This window comes from Patagioenas fasciata, chromosome 3 (assembly GCF_037038585.1).
Source record: "Patagioenas fasciata isolate bPatFas1 chromosome 3, bPatFas1.hap1, whole genome shotgun sequence".
NCBI lineage: Eukaryota > Metazoa > Chordata > Aves > Columbiformes > Columbidae > Patagioenas > Patagioenas fasciata.
The window spans coordinates 120,552,296-120,575,101 of NC_092522.1; the positions used below are offsets into that span (position 1 = coordinate 120,552,296).

General features: G+C 38.5%; 1 protein-coding gene across 1 annotated transcript; it reads right to left on the reverse strand.

Annotated features, from left to right (window-relative positions):
- Window positions 1-10,456: 10,456 nt before the first annotated feature.
- LOC136100551 (cysteine-rich venom protein TEL1-like) lies at window positions 10,457-20,288 on the reverse strand. The gene is made up of 8 exons (XM_065835760.2): window positions 20,251-20,288; window positions 16,636-16,697; window positions 15,317-15,451; window positions 14,020-14,110; window positions 13,094-13,239; window positions 12,400-12,494; window positions 11,598-11,686; window positions 10,457-10,926 (listed from the first exon to the last, which is right to left on the reverse strand). The coding sequence occupies exons 2-8, from the start codon at window positions 16,693-16,695 to the stop codon at window positions 10,799-10,801; spliced, it is 744 nt and encodes a 247-aa protein (XP_065691832.1). The 5' UTR covers window positions 16,696-16,697; window positions 20,251-20,288; the 3' UTR covers window positions 10,457-10,798.
- Window positions 20,289-22,806: the final 2,518 nt, after the last annotated feature.

A 22,806-nucleotide genomic window follows, 5' to 3' on the forward strand; every position in this document is an offset into this window, starting at 1 on the left:
ATTTGAACAGCTCAATGAGAGGAAGCAGAGCTTTGTTCAAAAGCTATTGCTCCACCTTGCTGTACCACAGGATAAGACGGATGACAACATTTGAATGTAAGGACCTGTGAACTCCTTTATTTGCACAGGAAGTGACTAAAAAAGAACAAAATCATGAGTGAAGTTCATTGTTTCTTTCACCACAGCTCAGCCATGAATAACTTGTGTTATTTGTTACATAATGTTTTCCCCAGTGAATCTCTCACATGATGTGTGCAATCCTTATATTAAACCCTTTGAGGGGGGCAGAAAATGCTCCCTTTTGGGGAAAGTGCCTTTTAATAAATGTTTAAATTCTAAAACTGGTTAAGTCAAGTTCATTCAATCAGGACTTTCTCTGAGATTATTACTTTATATCTTTATATCTTAAATTGCAGACAGGTACATAAACACACACAGATGGACACAGACACAAACATCTACAGTGAAAGATTATTCATGCATATCTAAGTCAATCATGTCATATTGCCTTCGTATTTAATGGGAAATTATATGAAACTCAAGAAAATGATTAGTCTAAACTGTACTAAAAGTTGTCTTAGGAAAAGACATTGAATGTTTTAGGGATTCTCATTTCCTTACATTGACTACAATGCAAGACATTGGTGAGGAATTCAGATTTAAGTATCCAGACTTGTCTCAGGAAACCTGTCTGAGGATCAGGCTTTTCAGCCAAGAGTTTCAATGATTTACCAAATGTAGTCTCATCTGCTCTGCTGTAATTCACATGGCCTGTGCCATGGATGAGACAGGGATCTGTTCACTGAGTGTACAAATGTGGATGAGACAGGGATCTGTTCACTGAGTGTACAAACAAAAGCTGTGTTCCAACATGTGTGTGTCAGAGAGCTGATGTACCAGTGTACCTCACCCCCTTTTTTTACTATTTTTTTTCTTTTTTTCCCCAGAAAGAGCAACTCAGCTATTCTCCTGGTGAGGCGAACTGAGGCCACAGAAAAAGGACCCCTATATATGTATAAGTGATTTACGTGTGATTAGGGACTTTGAAGAAATTATATTCCAATACCTATGTACTCTAAATCTCTTTTTATAAATAAAGGAAACACTTCTCACCATTAACAAGGCTTAATCTGTCAACATTCAACTTCAGCTGTTACTAACTTTAAGCAAAAAGGACTGACAACACTACCTTCCACAAGGAAGAAGATGTTTTATCTAGAGGGTGGAGCTGGGCTACTGCATTAGCAAAACCATCATCATCAGAGATAAAGAAGTCATTATCCTGCTCTGCTCAGTGATTGTAAGCCCATACCTGGAATATTGTGTTCAGTTTTGGTCCCCACTATACAAAAAAGTGTGGACAGGCTGGAAAGAGGATAGAGAAGGGCCACAAAGATGATCAAAGACTGGGAAGTCTGTGCGAACTGGACTTATTCAGTCTTGAAAATAAAAGGCTTATAGAGGACCTCATCACCATGTTCCAGTGTTTAAAGGCTGGCTATGAAGAAGATGGAGCCTCTCTTTGTACAAGGAGTGACATGGAAAAAATGAGGGACAATGGGTTCAAGTTACTCCTGGTGAAATTCTGATTGGACTCAAGAGGGAAATTTTTCACTATGAGAACAGTCAGCCCTCAGAAATAATCTCCCCAGGGAAGTGGTGGATTCCCCAACACTGGACACTTTTAAGTGTCCGGTGGTATACATTTCTCGATCTATTCTAATTAGTAATGCTTATCTTTTAAGTCAGGAGAGAGAAATAGAAACTCCCAAGAGCAATTGATTTAAAGGAAGATGACTAAAATGGACTAAATAGACCAAGTGAATGAATGCAAGGACTGGGTGCTCAATGACCTTTCAGTCATGTTTGTTGGCTAGCCCAGACTCAAATCAGCTTCATGGTGCCTCCTAGAAGAGAAATAATGCGGTCTGATGATGTTATTTAAAACTCTGAGTTCAGTTCATAGAAGTCTGAGCTATGAGTATTCCTCAGTGAATAACGTGGACCCGAACGCATGCCAATTTAAGCTACTTCTTGATGTATGCTGTTATTGTGGACATAGCTACAGAGACCAGAAAAGTAGGATAAGGTGCAGCTTACCTATGCACTGTGACAGAAATATTTCTTAGATCTCTTGAACTTTGAGCTGAGTCAGTTTTTTTGAAAACATTAACATTTATCCTCTTTCTGTGGTGTCATAGTAGGAGAGTTTTTTCATTAAACATCAACTTTAATGCTTTGAGTCAGCAGACACCTACTCCACCTCAATTTGAAAACTTAACCAAGTAAATGCAGTTTGTCGATGCAGTCCTCAAATAGTCTCCTTCACCTTGAAGAGCAAGGTGACAATAAGTGTGTTCTCTGACTCTTTGGTTAGCAACAATAAAATTGTCTTGGTTGGATCCATATCAACCTTTCGAGCCTCTTGACTGATTTCTTACAAATGTGTGGAACATAAGGTCACTGATGCACCGTTAAAAATTTATCACAGAGAACACTAAGATGTCCATCAGAAGAGGGAGGGAACACAATGGAGAAACAGCAATTACAGCTTAAAATATGTTAATTTTACCTTGTTATTACAGGGTGTTTTGCTGAAGTAACTGTTTTGCTTTTCCATTTGAAAACACACAAAATTTCTTCTCTATGGGAGACCTTACTTGAATAATACACAATGATTTTCCTCTCTCCAGTACACTAGCAATTGATAGAGATTAAGGTTAGAAGGAACTACTCAGTCTTTTTGTTCTCCTCTGTAAATTAAATAGGTCAGAGAATTACATCCAGTTAAGCTGTGTTTGACCAAAACATATCTTGTCAAAGAGGAACATGATGGGCTTAAAGACTTCACGGTTTCATGTTCTGCTTTTATTGCATGACTGTTGCAAAGAAGGAATAAAACACAGAAGCATAAACTTTTGGTTGAGGTGTATCCCAAAGTTGCAGGAAAGCTGTTTACAAGAGATAACAGGGTTTGTTCTCCCTTACACAAGGGCCAGTTTGTACTGCTCTTATGATAAAAAAGGGACTACCCCAGGGAAGATGGATGTCTTACACACACCTTGAAGTTCTACCTATTATCCTGAGAAAGCAACATGAAATAGTGTAAATGAAATTAATGTTTCAAGTCTCTGATGCTTCTTGCAAAAGACGTTAATGGTAAATATGTGTTTCTATTGTCCTTTCTTGTTTTTCTCTTGCTCCTCATCAGCCCTCTGTTCTTAATTGTGTCTGTGCACTTGAGATGGCTCTTCCAGAGGTGCTGCTCCTGCCAGTGTGAAGTCCCTTTATGTCTTGCTCTAAAGGCAAGCAGGTTTCTGTAAAAGCACAAGGAGATGATTTCAGACAGGGCAATGTATCATCTCAGTTGTCCTTCCTTACTCAGCACTGTCTGTAGGTTTCAAAATCCAGTCCAGACCTGTGAATACACCTGTATTTGTGATCACTCTTTTCTTTATATCTGTCCAGAACAGCACTAGGAAAGGACACTGGTCAGGGACACTGAGGGGAAGTCTTTTGTTCCTTCTTGACCTTTTATGGTACAACTCTCCTTACTGGTATCAGCAAATGCAAATGCACATCAATCTGGGTAATCTCCAAGTTTTCTTGCATTGCAGACATTCTACAACATCACTTGATTTGTATTTGTTGCCTTCGATGTGTTCTTTTTATATTAATGTCAATAAAACCAAAAATACCCTAAAACATATGACAAGATTTAAATGGAAACAGAAAGTTTTATTCTACCAAATCAAAGGCTTTGGTAGAAGATTGGTAGGAGGGATGCTGTTGAAAAAAAATAGTAATTTTTCAATGTTGCTTACGGGGTTCCTTAGCTGTACTAGCTACAGAGTTATTGCCACCGTGGATTTTTGAGGGTTGTTTTCCACTGGCAAGGAAATTACATATTTTTCTGAATTACCTTTCACCTGGAGATCACATTTTGCACAGAGTCTTCCAAACAGTTTCAAGCAACCCCTTCTATGTTCATCTGTCTGTTGAGATAAAATTTAAGTTGACTTTCAGCTTCATCACCAGTGAATCTGCACAGATTCTGTAACATACTGATTTCACTCATTAGTTTCACCCTTCTAGCAAGTAATGTGATTTTTCTCTGCCAATTCTTTTCTTGCCTAACAGGTTTTTTTCCTCCCTTGCTTCCCTTGCTACCAAATGCCACACTGTGGAAAGTATTTTCTAGATATACAAGACATTTTTATGGTCTTATGAACAGATCACATATACCACTTTAATCATTTAAATGATCAACTTAAGTGCCTCAGTTTGCTCATCAGTGGGGTTCCGTTTCCCCTTGAGAAAGGCAAAAAAAAAGTCGTTTTGAGAAATAGTGACTCTAGAGAGCTATGACATTAGGTCATGTAACTGTAATGGGAAGTGTGTTCATCTATTTGCCTTGTCTGTGACAAGTTACTTACAATCCCTGTCTTGTACGCCAGGAACTTCTGTTGCTCATATCAAGTTTTTTACTGATATTTTTCAAGGTCAGGCTGGACAGGGCTCTGGGCAACCTGATCTGGGTGAAGACATTTCTGCTCATTGCAGTGAGGTTGAACTAGATGACCTTTGAAGGTCCCTTCCAACCCAGACTTTTCTATGATTCTATGATTCTATGGTTCTCTCTCCGCTAAACCTTGCAGAGTACACAAATGGTACAGAAATCTTAATTGAGCTACATAATTCTAAGTTTACCACAATAATTGCAATGCATGCATGAAGAGTCAAAGAGGGTGGTTAGGGAATATTCTTCAAAACACGGTGTGTTGGCTTCACTTTTGCACAACAAACCATCTAGTGCAGCCAGATCAGAGGGTGTCTGTAGACTGAGACTGTAGGAAACAGGTTCCAGGGAGCTGATCCCAGAAGACCTCCTGCTACGTGTGGCACTTTTGTCATTTATATAAACATCACCCTCTCAGAGGCTGAGCTGTAATGTTCTTAGTGGCACAGCAGCAAGGTGCCATTTAGTGGCAATGCATGAAGTGATTTGTCTGACCTACATGAAGACTTGTTAAGTCAGAGAGATAGTAAATATTTGATTTTGATGGCTCAATGAGCACTGTAAACTCTCAGACCACAAGTTAAAAACCAACATAAACTGTGCCATTTGTGCATGCTTTAAAAGTGATCCACAAGTTCTAATCATTATGACCTTGACAAAACTTACAAATGTAGGTAGAACAATCAGCACGTAAAAAAATTCCTGCAAGAAATTCCCATATTTTTTTTTCCTATATAAAACTGACACATCCTTCAATTGTCTGAATATTGGGCAAGTAGGGACTTCTTTTAAACTTGAACGCTGACCTAATGTAAGACATGATTTGTGACCTTCAGAATTAGTTTACATTACTGTTTTTGAGTTACCAGGAAGCTGATATTAAATCACTGAATACCCAGAAGGAGTCCTGTGTACTGAACTGACAGGATTAATTTATTATTTCCTTACAATGGGTCAAACACAAATTCAAGGAGAAACAGCAACCCAACTTGCTATCTAAAATGCAATACCAGCACTGGAGACACTACAACGAATTGAGAGCAAATAAGTATGGTCATGTGAGGAAAAATAAATTCAGTGGAAAAGTTCAGTCTCTGAAGTGTTCATACCCACTTGTGAAAGATAAAAGTTTTTATGCCATAGCTCCTTAGATGCCACATTCTTAGACACTTTCCACGTATATCTAAGACATGCTAACCAACATTAAATAACTCATATAAGACTGGATAAAAATATTTTGTACTGATTTGTTCAACTGATCTGTCTAGCTAAATCTGCCTGACTCCATCCTCGTGACACTCACCCTTTATATATTTATAAACATTAATGAGGTCACCCCTCAGTCTCCTCCAAGCTCAAGAGCCCCAGCTCCCTCAGCCTTTCCTCACACAGGAGATGCTCCACTCCCTTCATCATCTTTGTGGCCCTGCACTGGACTCTCTCCAGCAGTTCCCTGTCCTTCTGGAACTGAGGGGCCCAGAACTGGACATAATATTCCAGATGTGGCCTCCCCAGGGCAGAGTAGAGGGGCAGGAGAACCTCTCTTGACCTACTAACCACCCCACTTCTAATCCATCCCAGGTACCATTGGCCTTCCTGGCCACAAGGGCACAGTGCTGGCTCATGGTCACCCTGCTGTCCAACCAGGACTCCCAGGTCCCTTTCCCCTACACTGCTCTCTAATAGGTCATTCCCCAACTTATACTGGAACCTGGGGCTGTTCCTACCCAGATGCAATACACTACACTTTCCCTTGTTATATTTCATTAGATTTTTCCCACCCAACTCTCCAGCCTGTCCAGGTCTCTGGATGGCAGCACAGCCTCTGGCGTGTCAGCCACGCCTCCCAGCTTGGTGTCATCAGCAAATTTGCTGATAGTACACTCTAGTCCCTCAACCAAGTCGTTGATGAATATATTGAATAATACTGGCCCCAGTACTGACCCTAGAGCCACTTCACTAGAAATAGACCTCCAACTAGATGGCCCTATTGACCACTTCCCTGGGCAGTCAGTTCCAATGCCTGACAAATGCAAAACAGAAAGAGAAAAACAGAAGAAGTAAAGTGTCATTTGATTTGAAATGATGATGTTATTCAATTTGAAATGATAATTTCTGTTCCTGTGGAAAAATCCCAAAAATTTTATTATAAGCATTTTAAAGAGTCATTTTCATTTGCATGTGTTGAGCAGTGTGTTGCCCATCAGTAACAGAATGTTAAGTTAATATAGGCCATTTTTGTGTCAATCTGTTACCTCAATTTTTCCTAAAAATTGTCTTTCTTCAAGGCTTGTTATTAATGCAGGTGTCAGGACATCTTTGTCAGTCCTAGGGATCAGACCCATGGCCCCATTGCAGAGATCCATGGCCAAATGACTGAGCCCAGTGACCAACCCATGAACGTTCAGACATTGTCGGTGGGTCAGTGTGGGTAGGAGTGTCATTTCCTCACTTGTATCTCCTAGTACCCCATGTTCTTTTGACTTGTGGTTAAATTGAGATATTATTATACTGGAGGTGTGGCTACCAAATGTGATATTATAATTAACAGGTCTTAGTGCTTCATAGGCCCTTTCTCAGCATTCACTAATTAATCTTCCTTGCCCTGACTATGTTAGTTTATCTCTGCGATGCAGTCTGTGAGACTGAAGCACAGAGGTTAAGGGTCTTGTTTGCGGAGACAGTAGCTGTCAAGCACCTTCTGTTTTTCACAGTTTAACTGTGGTCTTTACACTTAGAGGAACCCAATTTTTGGCAGCTTGGCCAAGAAGAAGTGGGAGCAGCCCAGGGGTGGAGAACATCCTTGTCCTGCCCCTGCTCTGATGGCCCTTTGCTGCTTCATCTTGCTCAAGCATCTTGCTATAGGTTTTTTTTTTTTTCTTGGGCATTAACTGGATATTCTGACAACACAAATTTCCAATGGCATGTCGAGGTTTCCAAACTTGCTTTCCATTTAGTATAAAGTCTTAGCTTTAGCTGCATAACCTGCTGGTTTGTAGGTGCGATATGTTAAGGACATGAGTGAGGCAAGGTTTATTGAAGAATTGTTCTATCTTATCGATAGATGGAGAAAAACAGGGAAGACTTAGGCCCATGACTCTCTTCAAGACTTTGTAATACTAAAAGCGAAAAACCTTCCATTTTGCTTAACCTGGAGACTGATTTTCAGACAGCCAAATTAAATAATGTGACTACTGCAGTCGGTGCATTATAAATATCAAAAATGTTCTTTCTTCACAAGCCATAAGACTGAGTTGCTCCGTAACATTTATTCAAAATTCTGTCTAAAGCACTTGTCGTGTAAGTTAACTGAAGAGCTCTTACATCATTCTCCGAAGATAAGACTTAGACTTGTACTGTAGTAGTTGCTCTTATCATTACTCAGCATATGTGCTTCTTGTGAGTATATCTGGAACCAGAACAGAAATGGTAAGAAATTCTCAGTGTTACTAGCTTCTTGCCTGAACTACACCTAAAAAGTAGCTCAATTCTGTAGATGTAACTCCAGCGCATACCAAAAAGCACACACTCGTACCACAAAGGAAACATATCTCAGGGCATCAGTATAAAAAATAAGTTTGTGAAAATACCGAGAATGGTGAAAAGTGTTATTTGACATGCTGTATCCCAGTGAATGTCATATTGTTTTTACCTCACCTGTATGTGGGAAACTCATATTCAGAAACATCTCAGCCTTTCCAGGGATATGAATGACTAAGCGGAGTGACCCAAGCTCTCCTTGAAATCTGTACTGAGAAAAAGGATCATCCAGGTAGCATTTTATTTCATCTGCTATTTCTTCTCTTCCACATCAATAGGGAAGTAGAATATTTTGAAATTCCTTATGAAAGTAAGAAGGTAAATGCCTGGATACACTTCAGTAGCCCAGCAGATTGCATGATGCTCCAGGGTGGCACCTCATGATGCAGAAGGTCTCTTCCAGCTTCTGCTGCTGCCAACCTCAAACAGCATAGCTGTCTCTTTGAGGAGGGAGCTCATTCAGAAATATCTGATAATAAAATAATCACTCTCTAAATATTCATTGGGTCAGTAAGAAAGGGAGGAAAAAGAAAGTGTGCGTATGGAAGGAGTTTTAACCCCCAACTCCTTGTATAATCAGAAATAAAATATTGGAAAATATCTCAGAAAACACCTGTAAGAGAACTGTGTTTTTATAGAATAGTATTTTCTGAGGAAGACATAGATTTCTTAGGAAATTTTCACCCAGCTTGTGTTCGAATTGCACTTTCCATGAATATCGCTGTGGCTGTAGGAATCTTAAATAGTGGCACAGGGTCATGATACTGAAACTGAGTAAAGGCAGGTAGAAAATCAAGGTTATAGAAATTACCAGTGGTATAATAGAATATGAACATAGAATATGAAACAATGGAGGGAAAGAATCACTACCAAATTGTTTTTATATGTAATGATCATTTGTTTATCCAGTATTAGCTAAGAAATTCTGCACAAGCAAGCGTTAAAAACAGGTCAGGGCAGGTCCAGATCTTCAATTTCTAGTGAAAGACCCATCTCTTCATTCGGCTAGCAAAATGAAAAGCGATACAGCTGAATGTCTGGGTATAGTTCACCCTCTTGTGTTATAAACTAGAATTGCAATCCTATGGAAAATGGATTTTTGCTGGTCTAAAACAGCAAAAGAAGGTGGTTAAGTGGGATTAGGGCTGGTATATGTGACTCAAAATCTATGGGAGACCAGCACCCATCTTGAGGAGCAGGTGGTGATCTGGTAGGACACTCTAGTATATCCTTTATGGCAACAGGATGTGACATTTGCTCTGCAGAGTTTTGGGATGAGTGTAATGAGGAACATCAGTGGGAAGGGGCTCCTCTGTGCATCGAGAAGATGGTGTTCCATAGGTCTCCTTGGTTTTCAACATCTCTCAAAGTTTATAAACTGTCAGCATAAAGAGCTTCAGTTTCCTCCGTACTTTTTTATTAAAGTTAGAAATTTAAAGATAAGATAAAAGCTATAATATGTAACTAAGAAATCTGTAGGATGATTCTGTAACGTAGTTTTATCAATATAATAATATTGTCAGTCAGAGGAATGATTATGATAATGCCCCTCACTAAAGGGGTCAAAAAGTTCCTTCAAGTAACCAATAACACTGACAGGTAATAAATGCAAGCCCTCAGTTCTGGCTCGATAGAAATACATGGTCCTTTGAAATCATCCCTTGCATTGTAAAGGGTTTGGAAAGATATGAAATTAAAACATTTACAGGTTTTTTAAAACCTTTACAGGAGCTGCCTGCAAATAGAGGTGGGAGAAGACACATCTAAGGCCTTCACCTGAACTTAACCCTCTTGGAGCGATCACAGGGTGTACAGTGTTGGTAAGTGGCACTGAGGTGGTTCCTGGGAAGTTCTGCAGAAAATCAGATATTTTAATTGGGATTTTTGGGGGGACTGCCTTTCTTTTTTTGGTAGCCATATTTTATTTTGTACATACTACAATACTAGTCCCAGGTGAGTGGCAGACTTACTCATAGAGAAGATGGGAATAGATATCTCCACCCCTTTCTTTTTATGAATGTTTTTAAAAGGCTTCCTATTTCTTGAGTGTTGGTGCCATATGAAAAAAAAAAATCATTTATCACTTGTATACGCAGATATATGAGAAACTTTGTGTTTAGGCCACAGGGCAAAATTTGGCAGATTCAATGTTTACCTCCTTATTTTGTTGTACAAAAACATGTATCACTTTTTGCTTTGTCTTTCTTTTCCAGTCTTATTCCCACTCACATAGAGTATCAGAGAGTCTTGAAATATCCATAAGGAATCTTCCAAATGGGAAAAAAAAAAAGGTATCATAAATAACTTCAGTGAAAAGCTCTGTTTGTGAACTGGTGGTAAATCACGTATTTATTTAGCAGAAACTCATTCCATTTCTAATCAAAGAAAAGGTAACAGAAGAAAGTTAAGTGAAATTTAACATATTTTGCAAAAAACCCCAAAGTGATATTAAAGTGTGTTTCCCATTGCAAAGAAATGAATCAGTGGACGATCCACTGAAATGAAAACCATGAAGACATTAGTAGCTTAAGCATGATTCCTACAAAGTCTATAACAACATCAGAGGTTGTTGAGCTACTAGACTTATTCAGGACTGAAAGAGTGGTGAGATTTCAGCAAAAGATGTTACCTATAGGTCAGACTGAGCTGATGCACTGAGAGTGAATACACTTCACAGTGAGTTCTACTCTTTCCTAGTAAGTCAGTGTCACGGCAGCTGTAATGACATCTGCCAGGACATTATATGATTTGAGCGGTGCATCTGCAGGTGGCGGGACACTTCTCTCTCACCAGTGGATGGCTACAGCTAAACAACATTTTCAAATTTCTGCAGTTTCCAAAGAAATCTTGATGCTTGCAAGGATTGGCTGAAATACAAGAGAGAGAAACAAAACCATGAAATTTTAGTTGAAAACCAAGTCCTGGTCTGATACATCTGCATTTTCCAAAAATTTCATATTTCAGGTCTATATAGTCTTGGTATGATCGCTCTGCTGTAAAAAATGCTTGAATATTACAGAAAAGGGAATGCAGGCAGAAAGGCAGTATCTTACTCGTCCCATCTACTTCTACACTTTTCCTCGCTCCACATGGAAGTCTATAGAACCCAGGGGCCTGTGCAGATCTTCACGTACATACAGATGTGTGAAGCCTGACAGTCTTTTCCTGCCCTTATATGTAGATGTACATTAAGACATTTGATTTTGAGCTTTCCAGAAGAGGGCAGCAGAAGATTGACGGTGTGATAATGCACCTATTGCTCAGGAGCAACATAATTTACCCATTATGACAGGATGGTTGAAGTTGGAAGGGAGGTCTGGGGGGTCAGCTAGTCCAATGCCCCCAATCAAGATTGTGCCTGTTCTAGTGGGATTTTTAACCATTGTTATTTCTGGGGGGAATGGAAATGGGCAGTTTCAGGATCTTTCCTCCAGATTAACAAGAAGTAACTATGAAAAAGTAAAATGCTACAAAGGAACGACATTACTATCTGAGGTAGCGTGATGTTTGCTGTAAGGATGACAATACATTCACTTACTGCAAAGCCCTCTGTCACAGTGGCCAGGACAGTCTGCACATTTTGGTCCATTTCTGTAAGGTGTAGCTATTTGCATTGCATTATTTCCTCTGAAATTCAAAAGAAATACAACACAATACAAGATCAAAGTGCAGCTCTGAGCCATTGACAGGAATTTATGCTACTTATCGCAGTGAGAGGAATTCAGAAGTTTTTGGATGAAATTATTTTCATAGGAAGTTGTGTTTTAGTTTCAGATATTTGTAGAATACTAGACCTTTGATTATAAATAGGAGGGATAATAATGCTTGGAGAACGAAAATTAATCAACTATTTACATTTATATACTATCATCAGTTGAAAAAAAATCTTCTGTGCTTCCTAGTTCTGCTTTTCCAATGGCTTTCAAGTGATTGTGGCTTACAAGCACATAACCTCTGCAGCTGCCTTCTGGCATGCAGCTGTTTCAGATGTACTCTTTGCCTCTGTGAATATTCATTTGCTGTTGGCTTGCACTTTACATCTGACTTTCTTGTTTGTAGTCCAAATTGCAGTATGACTTGTGTGTGATGCCTGATTCTAACAGAGGTGGAACTTTGTTTATAGGCTGAAGTTTCTCTAATATCTGTTTCAGTGTGAAACATAATAAATTTTGCTATTTATCCTGGTGTTAACCCACAATTCACGTTGGTATTTTCAAAACTATAAATGGTTAAAATAAAACATAATAACTCTATCCTATGCATGGTAAATAGACTGTGGGAGTTTTTGAAAGCTTATCTAGAATTATTGCACCTTAAATGAGTGAAAAGGCAGTACGTACGGAGGACAGTATTGGCAAACATAAAAGTAGTTGAACTGGTTCTTAGGACAGTATGCAACTGCACATCCAACCTGGTAGCTGCTGTACCATATTAGCTGTAGCAAAACAAACAAATAAAACACATTATTTCAGAGTCATGTTTCATTGAATTCTCATTGAGCAGGTCAGAAAATTGCAGAACCAGAATATAATATTTTGTTTCTTTTTTAAATTATTTTTTAAAAAATTTGTTTAGCTTTTAAGTTGTCAGTTAACTGAGAGAAAGAATGAATTGAAAAATGAGTTAACCATGCCCTCCAGTTTCCAAACGGTTTTGAACACAGTTTCTGGCAGGACAATGAAGTTTCAATTCAATTATTTTAATCATAGATATTTTGCTCTGACATTTCTTAATCAGGTATTCCAATCCATATACAGAAAATATTTATTTCCAAATTAAAGGTATTGAACAATTTTTTTTCTACAGAATAATTTTTTCTTCTGGACAGCTTTTCCAAAATACTGGTTCAATTGCCTCAAAATTAGATGAAAAACAATTGGAATTTATCATTCACCTCTGGATCAGAGTGTGAATTATAGATAATGATTTCATGAGAGTGATAATTTTTTTTCCTAGTATAGATATCTCCCAACTCACTGAAGTGTACTCGTATAATTCCAGTGCATCATTGCAGTTTGTTTCAATTCTCCATACCTGAGTATAGCTTGCGACATTGACATTTTTTGAGGTTGCTCCAAATCCATACTTGAAATTGGAGGACTGGCTGTACCAGACTCTAATTGCTTCAGCCCATGTTCTTGGGTAAGATGAGAGTAATATATTCTCACCACAGGTGACACCTGAATTAGAAGTAAGTGTATTGTGTTACTTAGGAGAGAAGTAAGATGTAGGATGGGAGGTATTACAGAGGGGTTGTATCTAGGCCCTAAGAAAAAGATCATAGAATCATAGAATGGAATCATAGGATAGTTTGAGTCTTCAAAGCTCATCCAGTCCAACCCCTGCCATGAGCAGGGACATCTCAAGCCAGGTTAGGTTGCTCAGAGCTCCGTCCAACCTGGCCTGTGTTGTCTCCATGGATGGGGCATCCACCACCTCTCTGGGCAGCCTGGGACAGGCTCTCACCACCCTCAATGTAAAAAATTTCTTCCTCATGTCTGGTCTGAATGTCCCCTCCTTTAGTTTAAAAGCATCCCTCCTTGTCCTATCCCAATAGACCCGTCTAAAAAGTCTGTCCCCATCTTTCTTGTAGGCTGGTTTTGGTGAGATTTCAGTCATAGATACTTACATGACTACAAAATGTAACACAAAAATGTCTCTACAAAAATGTCATATCAACAGTCATCTATTGCACTGTCTTGTCTCCTGCAGTAGCCAAAAAGTGGGCACTTAGAGAAAGGTACAAAAATTGGGCAAGTACATAGCATCCCTCTCTCTCAAGTTCCAATAATTTGTCTTTCAGGGTATTTCTCTGGCAAAGATGGTGGTTTTGTGTTTAATAATCCTCAAAAGATATTTTGCACTACATTAAAACTTATCCTTATTTCTAGTTCATGTGCAGAGGGGTCATCTGCAATTTGTATTAACCCATCAGCTTAGGTTTGATATTTGTCACGTACCATTCATGACTCTCTGATCTCTTGGACTGACTTTCATCTCACACTTATTTGCCCATTTCTGAGCATTTCTGGCAGTTTTCTCACTCCACACCTGAAAGACACAAAGAAAGAAGTATACAGGTCACAGGTAGGTTAGTGCACACCATGAAGGAGAAGAAAACAAACGGGGAGTGACTGGGATGTTGTGCACTGAATGTTTCTGTGGACCTCAGCAGAAAGCAGAAGATTTGTGCCAATTTACACTACTGGGGCATGTGCATCACATTTCTTTAGCACTGAAGTTTGCAGAGCAGGTTATTCTGCACAGTATCACACAGTCCTTATCTACAGACAGTCCTCATTAATAAGACTTCTATAACTTACTGTTGCTTTCTTTTGCCTATGTGAGTTAACTTTGAAGGCTGCAGTGTGCTGCAGATGTAAGCCCAGGTGCAGCTGAGATGTAATGATAGACATCAGCTGGACTTTGAGAATGTGGAATGTTTACAAGACTTAACCATAAAGCACTGACCAACTCATCTGCCCGTGGGATGGGGATAACAAAGAATATCAGAGGTGGCAGAGATGGGCACAGTGATGGGGAAAGCAAGTTCGTCTGAAGACAAATGGTTATGAAAATTTAGGTCTGTTCTGCCCCCCTGACAATGTGAAATTCAGAAACATATTGCTGCTGGTGCTCCTTCTCTTTGCTTTATCAAACTGTTTCCTTCATCCAAGGAGTGTGTTTGTCTTCTTCTAAGGGAGATGCTCAACCCACAGACTGAAGAGTGTTATCCATAATCTGAGAGCTATCACTGCATTTTGTAACTTATCCCTGGTTTAACTGTTTTCCCTGGAACGATTTGCAGTTGCTGTCTATTGCAATGAGGAAATATAAGGCAAGAACTTGTGATTCACTGTATGGGTTATGTTAATGTAGGTTTGACAGCAATAAACAGATACAGTTGGGGCAAACCTGTGTTCATGATTCCTGCAGACAAACAACTCTAAGCCTGGAACAGTTCCTGAGTTTTTTTAAGTGAAGAAACTAATACATATCGCTTAGGAGAAAGGTTTCAAATAGCACTTGTGGCCCATCCTGAGACCTTTGCAATGATTTTACAACGGCTTGCAGCATCATGATGTGCAAAATTAAGCATGAAGCCTGCAAAAACAAAGGGATAAAATTCTGATCTCTCCATCTCAGTCCCAGAGCATGTTTCCTCTTATCTCTGTTCACTGAGTGTGGGTTGTTTAGAAGGGCAAAAGTCTTCTGCTAGCGATATGGAAAGCAGGCTAGTAGGAATGCATATCTTACCATCTTCAGCATGTTCCTGGCTGTGGGAAATACAGATCTCCGTATTTCATTGTGATGCTCTAGGATCTGTTTTTGGTTTCGATACTTAGAATAAGGAAAGGAGGAGGACATGTCCATTTGTTTATACTGAAAACCCTGGAAAACAATAATAACGAAGGTTCCAGTTAACCAAAGTTTAATAAGCAAGATAAACCATGAGCTTCTTGTCAAAGTAAAGCTTCCTTCCTTCCTTCCTTCCTTCCTTCCTTCCTTCCTTCCTTCCTTCCTTCCTTCCTTCCTTCCTTCCTTCCTTCCTTCCTTCCTTCCTTCCTTCCTTCCTTCCTTCCTTCCTTCCTTCCTTCCTTCCTTCCTTCCTTCCTTCCTTCCTTCCTTCCTTCCTTCCTTCCTTCCTTCCTTCCTTCCTTCCTTCCTTCCTTCCTTCCTTCCTTCCTTCCTTCCATGATTTAAATGGTCGTTTTGACCCTACATGAAATTTGTAGCTAGAAATTCTTCCTTCAGATGTCTCCACATCAAACATGGAGAAAGCTTAGCTGTGGAACCAAATTTCAAGACTGACTTTGACCTCTCATGTCTGCTAAGAAAGTCCCTGGCTCTTACCACTTGTAAGCTTTGGAAGTATGTGAATCTGGATCAGAACTTAGGAATGTTTGCACACCATGTTCTGAAACACCTAAGGTTAAGAAAGCAATTAATGGCTTAGATTGTCTCTTACATAGTGATGTCAGGTCATGAATCCCTGCAGAGAAAGAGAGTTGTGATGCTTATCTTGGAATTTTCAGACTAAAATATCCCTCAGGAAAGGATTCTTCCCACTTAACGTCTGAAAAAGAGACATCTCAGTCTAAGCTAGAGACCTTCAAACTCTTCATCATTACTGGGCAACTTAGGGCATAGTTTTCCCAAGATTTGTTAAAGAAATAGATGATTAGCATCCCTCAAATATATAAATCACTCACATTCAAATATCTCCATAGTCGATATCTACATATACAAGATTAATCTTTTCTAAAGAGAGGTGAAGACTAGATTTCTAATACTTAGCTAGACTGTTTTAGAACAGCATCAGTTCATATTTTTTAGGGAAATGTACTTTAAAAATAATTCTTGTGAAGACAATAGTATTTTGATCGGTGGAAGAAATATTTTAATACAAAAATCTAAGGGAACAAAGAGTTCATTTTCATTGCAGAAAGGATGTGGTAACTATAATCTCAACCCTGAATTGTAAAGCTCTAGAGATCACTAAACCACATTATGCCACCTCAGATATCTATACAATGTGCACAGATACGGCTCTTTGAATAGATGAATGCTCCTACCTGTCCATCTATTTGGTGTAGCAAAGCAGCCAGGAAAATGGTTGCAGTTAGTAGATCCATTTCTACGAAGAAAAAACAAACAAGAAAATCCATTAATCTCTGTTGCATAAAGTTTGTTGTGTAATGTGGCGTGTGAGTAAGATACAAAATTGTTGCAAAGTCAAGCCTGCCACACAGAAGATTATGTTAGTTGCTACCTATTACAGCTGGATGCGCTGAAACTGTGCAAATGAGTGTATGACCATATATGACGACCACTGTCTAGTACAGAGAGAACACTCCATCTTGCATTGAAGAACGGATCATTAAGTAACATAAAAGTTGTGTGTATTTTGTAACAGAAGGATCAACCCCCTCTTGACTTGTTTATTCAACTTATTTTAGATCTGCAACATTTCCTTTATCTTTGCCTCCTTGTATTAAAAGAAAAAAATAAAATAAAGCCCATTAATGTGTTTAGTAGGGTCACATCAGTATCCTGCTCAAGCAAGCATCATCCGTATTAGGAATTGGTGTTCTGGAGTGGAACAAAATCCTGAGGAAGAGTAACTTTGATCTCAAACAGTTACCTTAAAACAGACTGAAGCAATCAAGGAAAACGGATGTAATAAAAACTGTCAAACACAATGGACCTTAGAGCTGGCCCTTGAGAAAAATCTTCAACATGAGCAATACAGGTCAGTGGTAGAGATCTAGGAACCCTGCTTGACAGGGAAACTATTGTGATAACACCTGTTAAAACCATAAATATACAATGAAAATGAAAGCAATCCACCATCTCTGCTACATGATTAAATAAACATGTTGATGTTAAATGAGTACAATGAGTTAAGAAAGTCTGCAGAGAGCTTTTCCTTCTGGCAGGAACTGAAGGAGGGATTCACATCTCTAAGAATTAACAGCAAGTTACCAGGATCCTGGAAAAACATTTCATTCTTCTTGCACTGAGTAGAATGAATATTTCTTGTTCCTGGAGTGACGACTTGGAAGACAAGGCACTTATAGCATTATTTATATCCTGTTAATTGTTTAACACCTGAAATGGTATCTAGATTTTTGATCTGATCTCCCTTTTATTTATGTTGGGTTTATGTTACTGAAGTCAGTGGATTTACTTGCTACCTAGTTCTACCTGAGTGAATCAGCCTATGTCTGTAGTGTCAGAAATAGCTGCTTATTATAAGGAAAATAATGATAATAATAAAAAGAATAATGAAGGAGGTCCAGAAAGCGTGTTAGTTTTCTTTTCAGAAGCTTTGGTGTGACTCTTTCATCTACAAATTTTGCAGCAGCTCCTACACTCACTGAGGAGCAAGTTCTATACAATGTGGTCTCTCACTGGGTACAAGAAGGTTCGCCTATAACCCTTGTTTGGAACTAAATTTCCAACCTAAATTCAACCCTGGACAGAGGGCGTGGGAAAGTCCTGCTTGAACACTGGAAAACACAAAGTTTTTCAAACATCTTTGTTTGTGAGACCCCTTTTATGTCCACAACTTATGAGTGTTCTGTACCAGTCTGTGGTAGGAGTATTCCAACATATATATCAGAGGGTATAACATCATGGTAAAGGACTTGATGTAACTATGCTCTTGCCAATATTTAGCTTTGAAGTTGAGAGTGACTTCCTTTGAATTTAGATGCTAATAACTACAGGCATAGCTAAAAATATTCAACATTTTTACAACACAGGATAGATTTTCCACTAGGACTGGAGGACAATCAATCAGAGAAAATAAATGTATCATGTGACTTTTACATACAGCCAAAAGATCTTAGGGCTAATAGTCACAGCAAAGTGCTCATGAGCAAATGTAAGACATGAGTCCATATATCAGAAGAAGGTAATCAAGCCACTGTTGGAACACGGTAAGTTCTTTATTTTTTTAGATGCCAGCTATGCAGATTTTCAACCTACCTCTAAGGAAATTAAAACAAAGAAGAAAAACGAAAACACTTGCATGGTAGCAATGCAAGACGAAGTTATTCTATGCAATGTGTTGTATTCTTTTAGGAGCTCACAAAATAATGAGCTTGGTGTATCCATTACCAAACTGATATTAACAAAAATGGCAGCACAACATTGCCATGTAGAGATGTGAGTTTGAATAAATGGGACTCATAGTTAGTTTATAGTAGCATTGTGCCTGGGCTAAGAAATCTTACTTCTTAGGAAGTCTATTCAACAGATGAAAACACCAAGAGAATGTGATGTGTTAACTATAATGCTCCTGTACTAGACAGGATGCAGCTAAATTCATCGTTTGCTTCAGTACTGTATTCTGTTGTGTGATATTAATCAACAAGACATATTCTATCACACTGAAGATTACACTTCACTCAGATATTCAGTCTTAAACTTGTTTTCCCATGACCGCATAAGAAAATCACTTGCATGAGGTAGAGGCAGGGATCTCCCTGATATTAATGAAGAATAAATTCTTAAATTGAAGGAATAGCTTTGGCCACTGATGACTTGTCCTTACATGAAGAAACAAGATCTTTCTGGGACTCCCCTGGTAAGTTCTGCAGCTGGAAACATAAAACATTCCTAGCTCCAGGATTAAACCTAATTAAAATACTATTGCACATCTTCAGTTGTTAGATTGTACCATCAAATCTGTCCCTTGAAGTAAATGTATTTGGCTTTACTTTCAAAGTAAAATGATACAGTCCTCAGATACAATTATCCTTCCCTGTCAGTAGTATTCAATCCTCAAAATCGCTTCTATGCTTCTAAAGAAACATTCTAGCAATGCAATTTTAGGTAGCTCTGCTGAAAACTGGACCTTTCATGCAAATTTGATCAAATGTAAAAAAATAAATCTCTATCTAAAAAGCTAGAAATAAAGTTCAATTTGAAAAAAAATAGTCCAGATTTTTTGTGTTTAGTCCTGGTGCTTCACTCCTCAGCAAAGCCTTTTTCCTGCCACCTGATAAAGCTTTAAGGTAATAGCTGGTTTAAAAATGTGTAAAAGTGGGAATATTTGTCTCTTCAGTTCCTTTGATAAGTTCTACCTTCTCTAAGTTATTTTCTCTAACTTTCATTTTGTAAAGAAATTTTCACTCAGCATTAAGAAAATACAATCAGTGTACTGCATGCTATGAGATTGAATAGATATTTTAATAACATTTATACCTGAAAGCTTGGACAGATAGTTAATATTTCTAGATGGTAAAATTATGAGTTCAGCTGTATTAGTATATTCCAATACTCAAGTGAAAGAAATTCAACATGAAACTAATGAAAATGACGTCAGAAAGCACTTCCCATGATTGACCATCCTCTACAAAGTGGATTAATGTATGTTCACATTTGAAGAATAAAGCAAGTCAGTGTTACACTTTGATGTAATAAATGTGGGAATTAGACTTCACTGTAGCCCTTTCACACCAATACTGGTGGAAAGTGTGCTTTCTAAGCAGAATTTATTATTAATTTTTAAATTTTTCCTCTGGGATTATTATAAGCAGATATTTTCTGTTAATTATAACACTTCATACAATTTAGACATTAAGTACATTAGCCTTTGTAGTACAGTGCCCAACCAATATTGATCAAGTGACCCTATGGATAAAATCTCTAATACTGAAATTAAATTCTGCATACATTACCTTTGTCCAGCCAGAATCCTTCTGTATCTTAGGAAAAGTGGTAGGAGTGAGAGGCTTTCCTCGCTCTAGGTTCGCATATATATATGTGTTCCCCTCTATATCTTTGTCAATATTTATTACTCATAAATGACATCAGCTTTGGGGTTGCACGTTTTAGAAGAAAGGACTTTTCTTAAGAAACAGGTGACTGGAAATGAACCAATCCAACTACATTGTTCTGACATTTTTTGCTTATCTCCAGGACCAGGAGAGATGCTAAAAGGCCTGTCCTTTAGCAGCACTTTGACTTTGTCAAAATACTTGTAGTCTGATCAGCACACTGCAGTGCTGATGTTGTGTTAACAAAAGGAAAGATCAGGTTTAGGGATGGTTGCTTTGCTATTGTTTTCTTTGGCTCTGGTAAAAGAGTGAAATAAACATTTTGAGGCAGAGACATAAGTCAACAACTCACTTCATAGCCATGCACAATGGGCAACACAGTGGTGTCTCCTTCCAAGTGGTTCCTGAACTTGCATTTGCTACATAATATCTATGTTGCATTAACTCACTGAGGCCAAGAGGCGATATCTTTAGGCATTATTATACACACGATTCACCCCATGTGTCGCTGAAGATGAACCTACTTGTAGAATGGTTACAGGCATGCACACCTTCCCCTCTCAGTCTGAAGGGATCTGTGGCATGTTTGCTTTTTCGCTCTGGTGCAGCATCACTCAGCTCATTTTCCCTTTTTTCAGAATTTATTTATACAGTAATATGACTTATAAGGTAATATTGCAAAGTCAGCTTTGACAGGTCCTCAATGCTTAAATGACTTACTTAAATACGTGTCTTCTTCCTTCCATACTGCCTGTTGTCTTTCAATAATCATAAAGTATCTGCATGTCTCCTCATTCTTTTCTTGCAGTTCCCTTCCTCACTGTTGCCTTTGCTGTGATGATTTCACACTGACCACCACTTTCATTATGCTGAGTTGAAGTTGCTGTCCGTACAACTCAAAATTGTTTCATTTTTTTTCCCATTTTCTACTGTATTTCTGCAGCTATAAGCTGTTGTTAGCATTTTAATATTGTATTATAATTCCTTTCTAACACAGCTGCTTTTTTTTTGTTATTTGTATAGCGGGCAGCACTACGGGAAGTCGCGTGTGATAAGGTCTCCCACATCCTTCCATGTTCTGAGATAAGGGTAAGAATGTCCTTTTTTTTTTAATCTGAAGTGCTTGTGACAACTTTGATGAGACCAGGGTTATCAAAAGCCTAGTAAACTGTCTACCATAGTTATTAGGACTGCACTTCTTTAAACTATGAAAGGAGACAGTCTAGCACCTCTAGATACTCAGTATCTTGAGAGATGGTTTCATTATTTTACCCAGTCCACTGTACTCAGTAATTTTTGTTAATTTGCCACAGTCACCTGAGCCTTATTTGTATTGTTAAAATGAAATAATGCTACTGCAAGCATTTATTTAAAGCATGCCACACCTGTTTAAACAGTGAAATTCATTTGTTCTATAAAGAATGTCTGTCAGATATGCTACAACTCCTGGTCTATGGGTAAAATAATTGGGAAGAAAACAAAGATTAATAAAACTGACGTCCGGAACCACGGTACAAGAGCAATTTAGCATATCAATTCCCCTTTTCCTCATGTGGATTCCCTGAAGGGGTGGAGTAATTGAAATTAAAAAGAAAAAGTCCCATGGACTTCTGCAAATGCATGTATTTCTTTAAAGATAAATCTATGTAAAGCGCTTAAAAAAAAAAATCTTATTGAGATTTGACTGTGGAAGTTCTTCTTTCAACCTTTAAGTATACCTGAACTACAAAATCTGATTTGCAGTCAAGCAATGAAGGCAAAATTCCAGTTTCTTCAATTCTTCAGTTACGCTGTAGTTAACGACAACTTAGCTAGTGACTTTAATTAAAATCCATGCTGATCTGTGTGCTTCGGGCTTTTCAGAGGTCATTTTCTTAACTGTACAAAACACCTTGCAGATCTCATCCTTTTAGCTAAGAACATTATTAATTTCTACCACACAACTCACCTTCCACTCCAGATGCAGGTTAAAATTATCATTAGGGAGATAACCAACAGGCTAATAATTTGAATAGTTACTGTCAGATGGAAGTAAATGACACACAAAAAAGAAAAAGCTTGCCCAGGTAAAGGCAAAGCACACAAATGCAGAAGCTATGAGTCTCTTTGAAGGCTGTTGGATTACCGAAGGTTTGAGATGCTGGGCATAAGTGACTTGCAAATTATAAATTTTCTCTACAGCACCATGATAATACTGCAGCATTGTTTTTGAACTTATGCTTATAAATATCTCATGGGTAGGTTTCAAGAGGATGGGACCAGACTCTTTTCAGTGGTGCCCAATGACAGGATGAGGGGCAACAGGCACAGACTGAAACACGGGAGATTCCATCTGAATATATGAGGAGAAACTTCTTTCCTGTGAGGTGCCAGAGCCCTGGAACAGGCTGCCTAGAGAGGTTGTGGAGTCTCCTTCTCTGGAGACATTCAAACCCACCTGGACACCTTCCTGTGTGA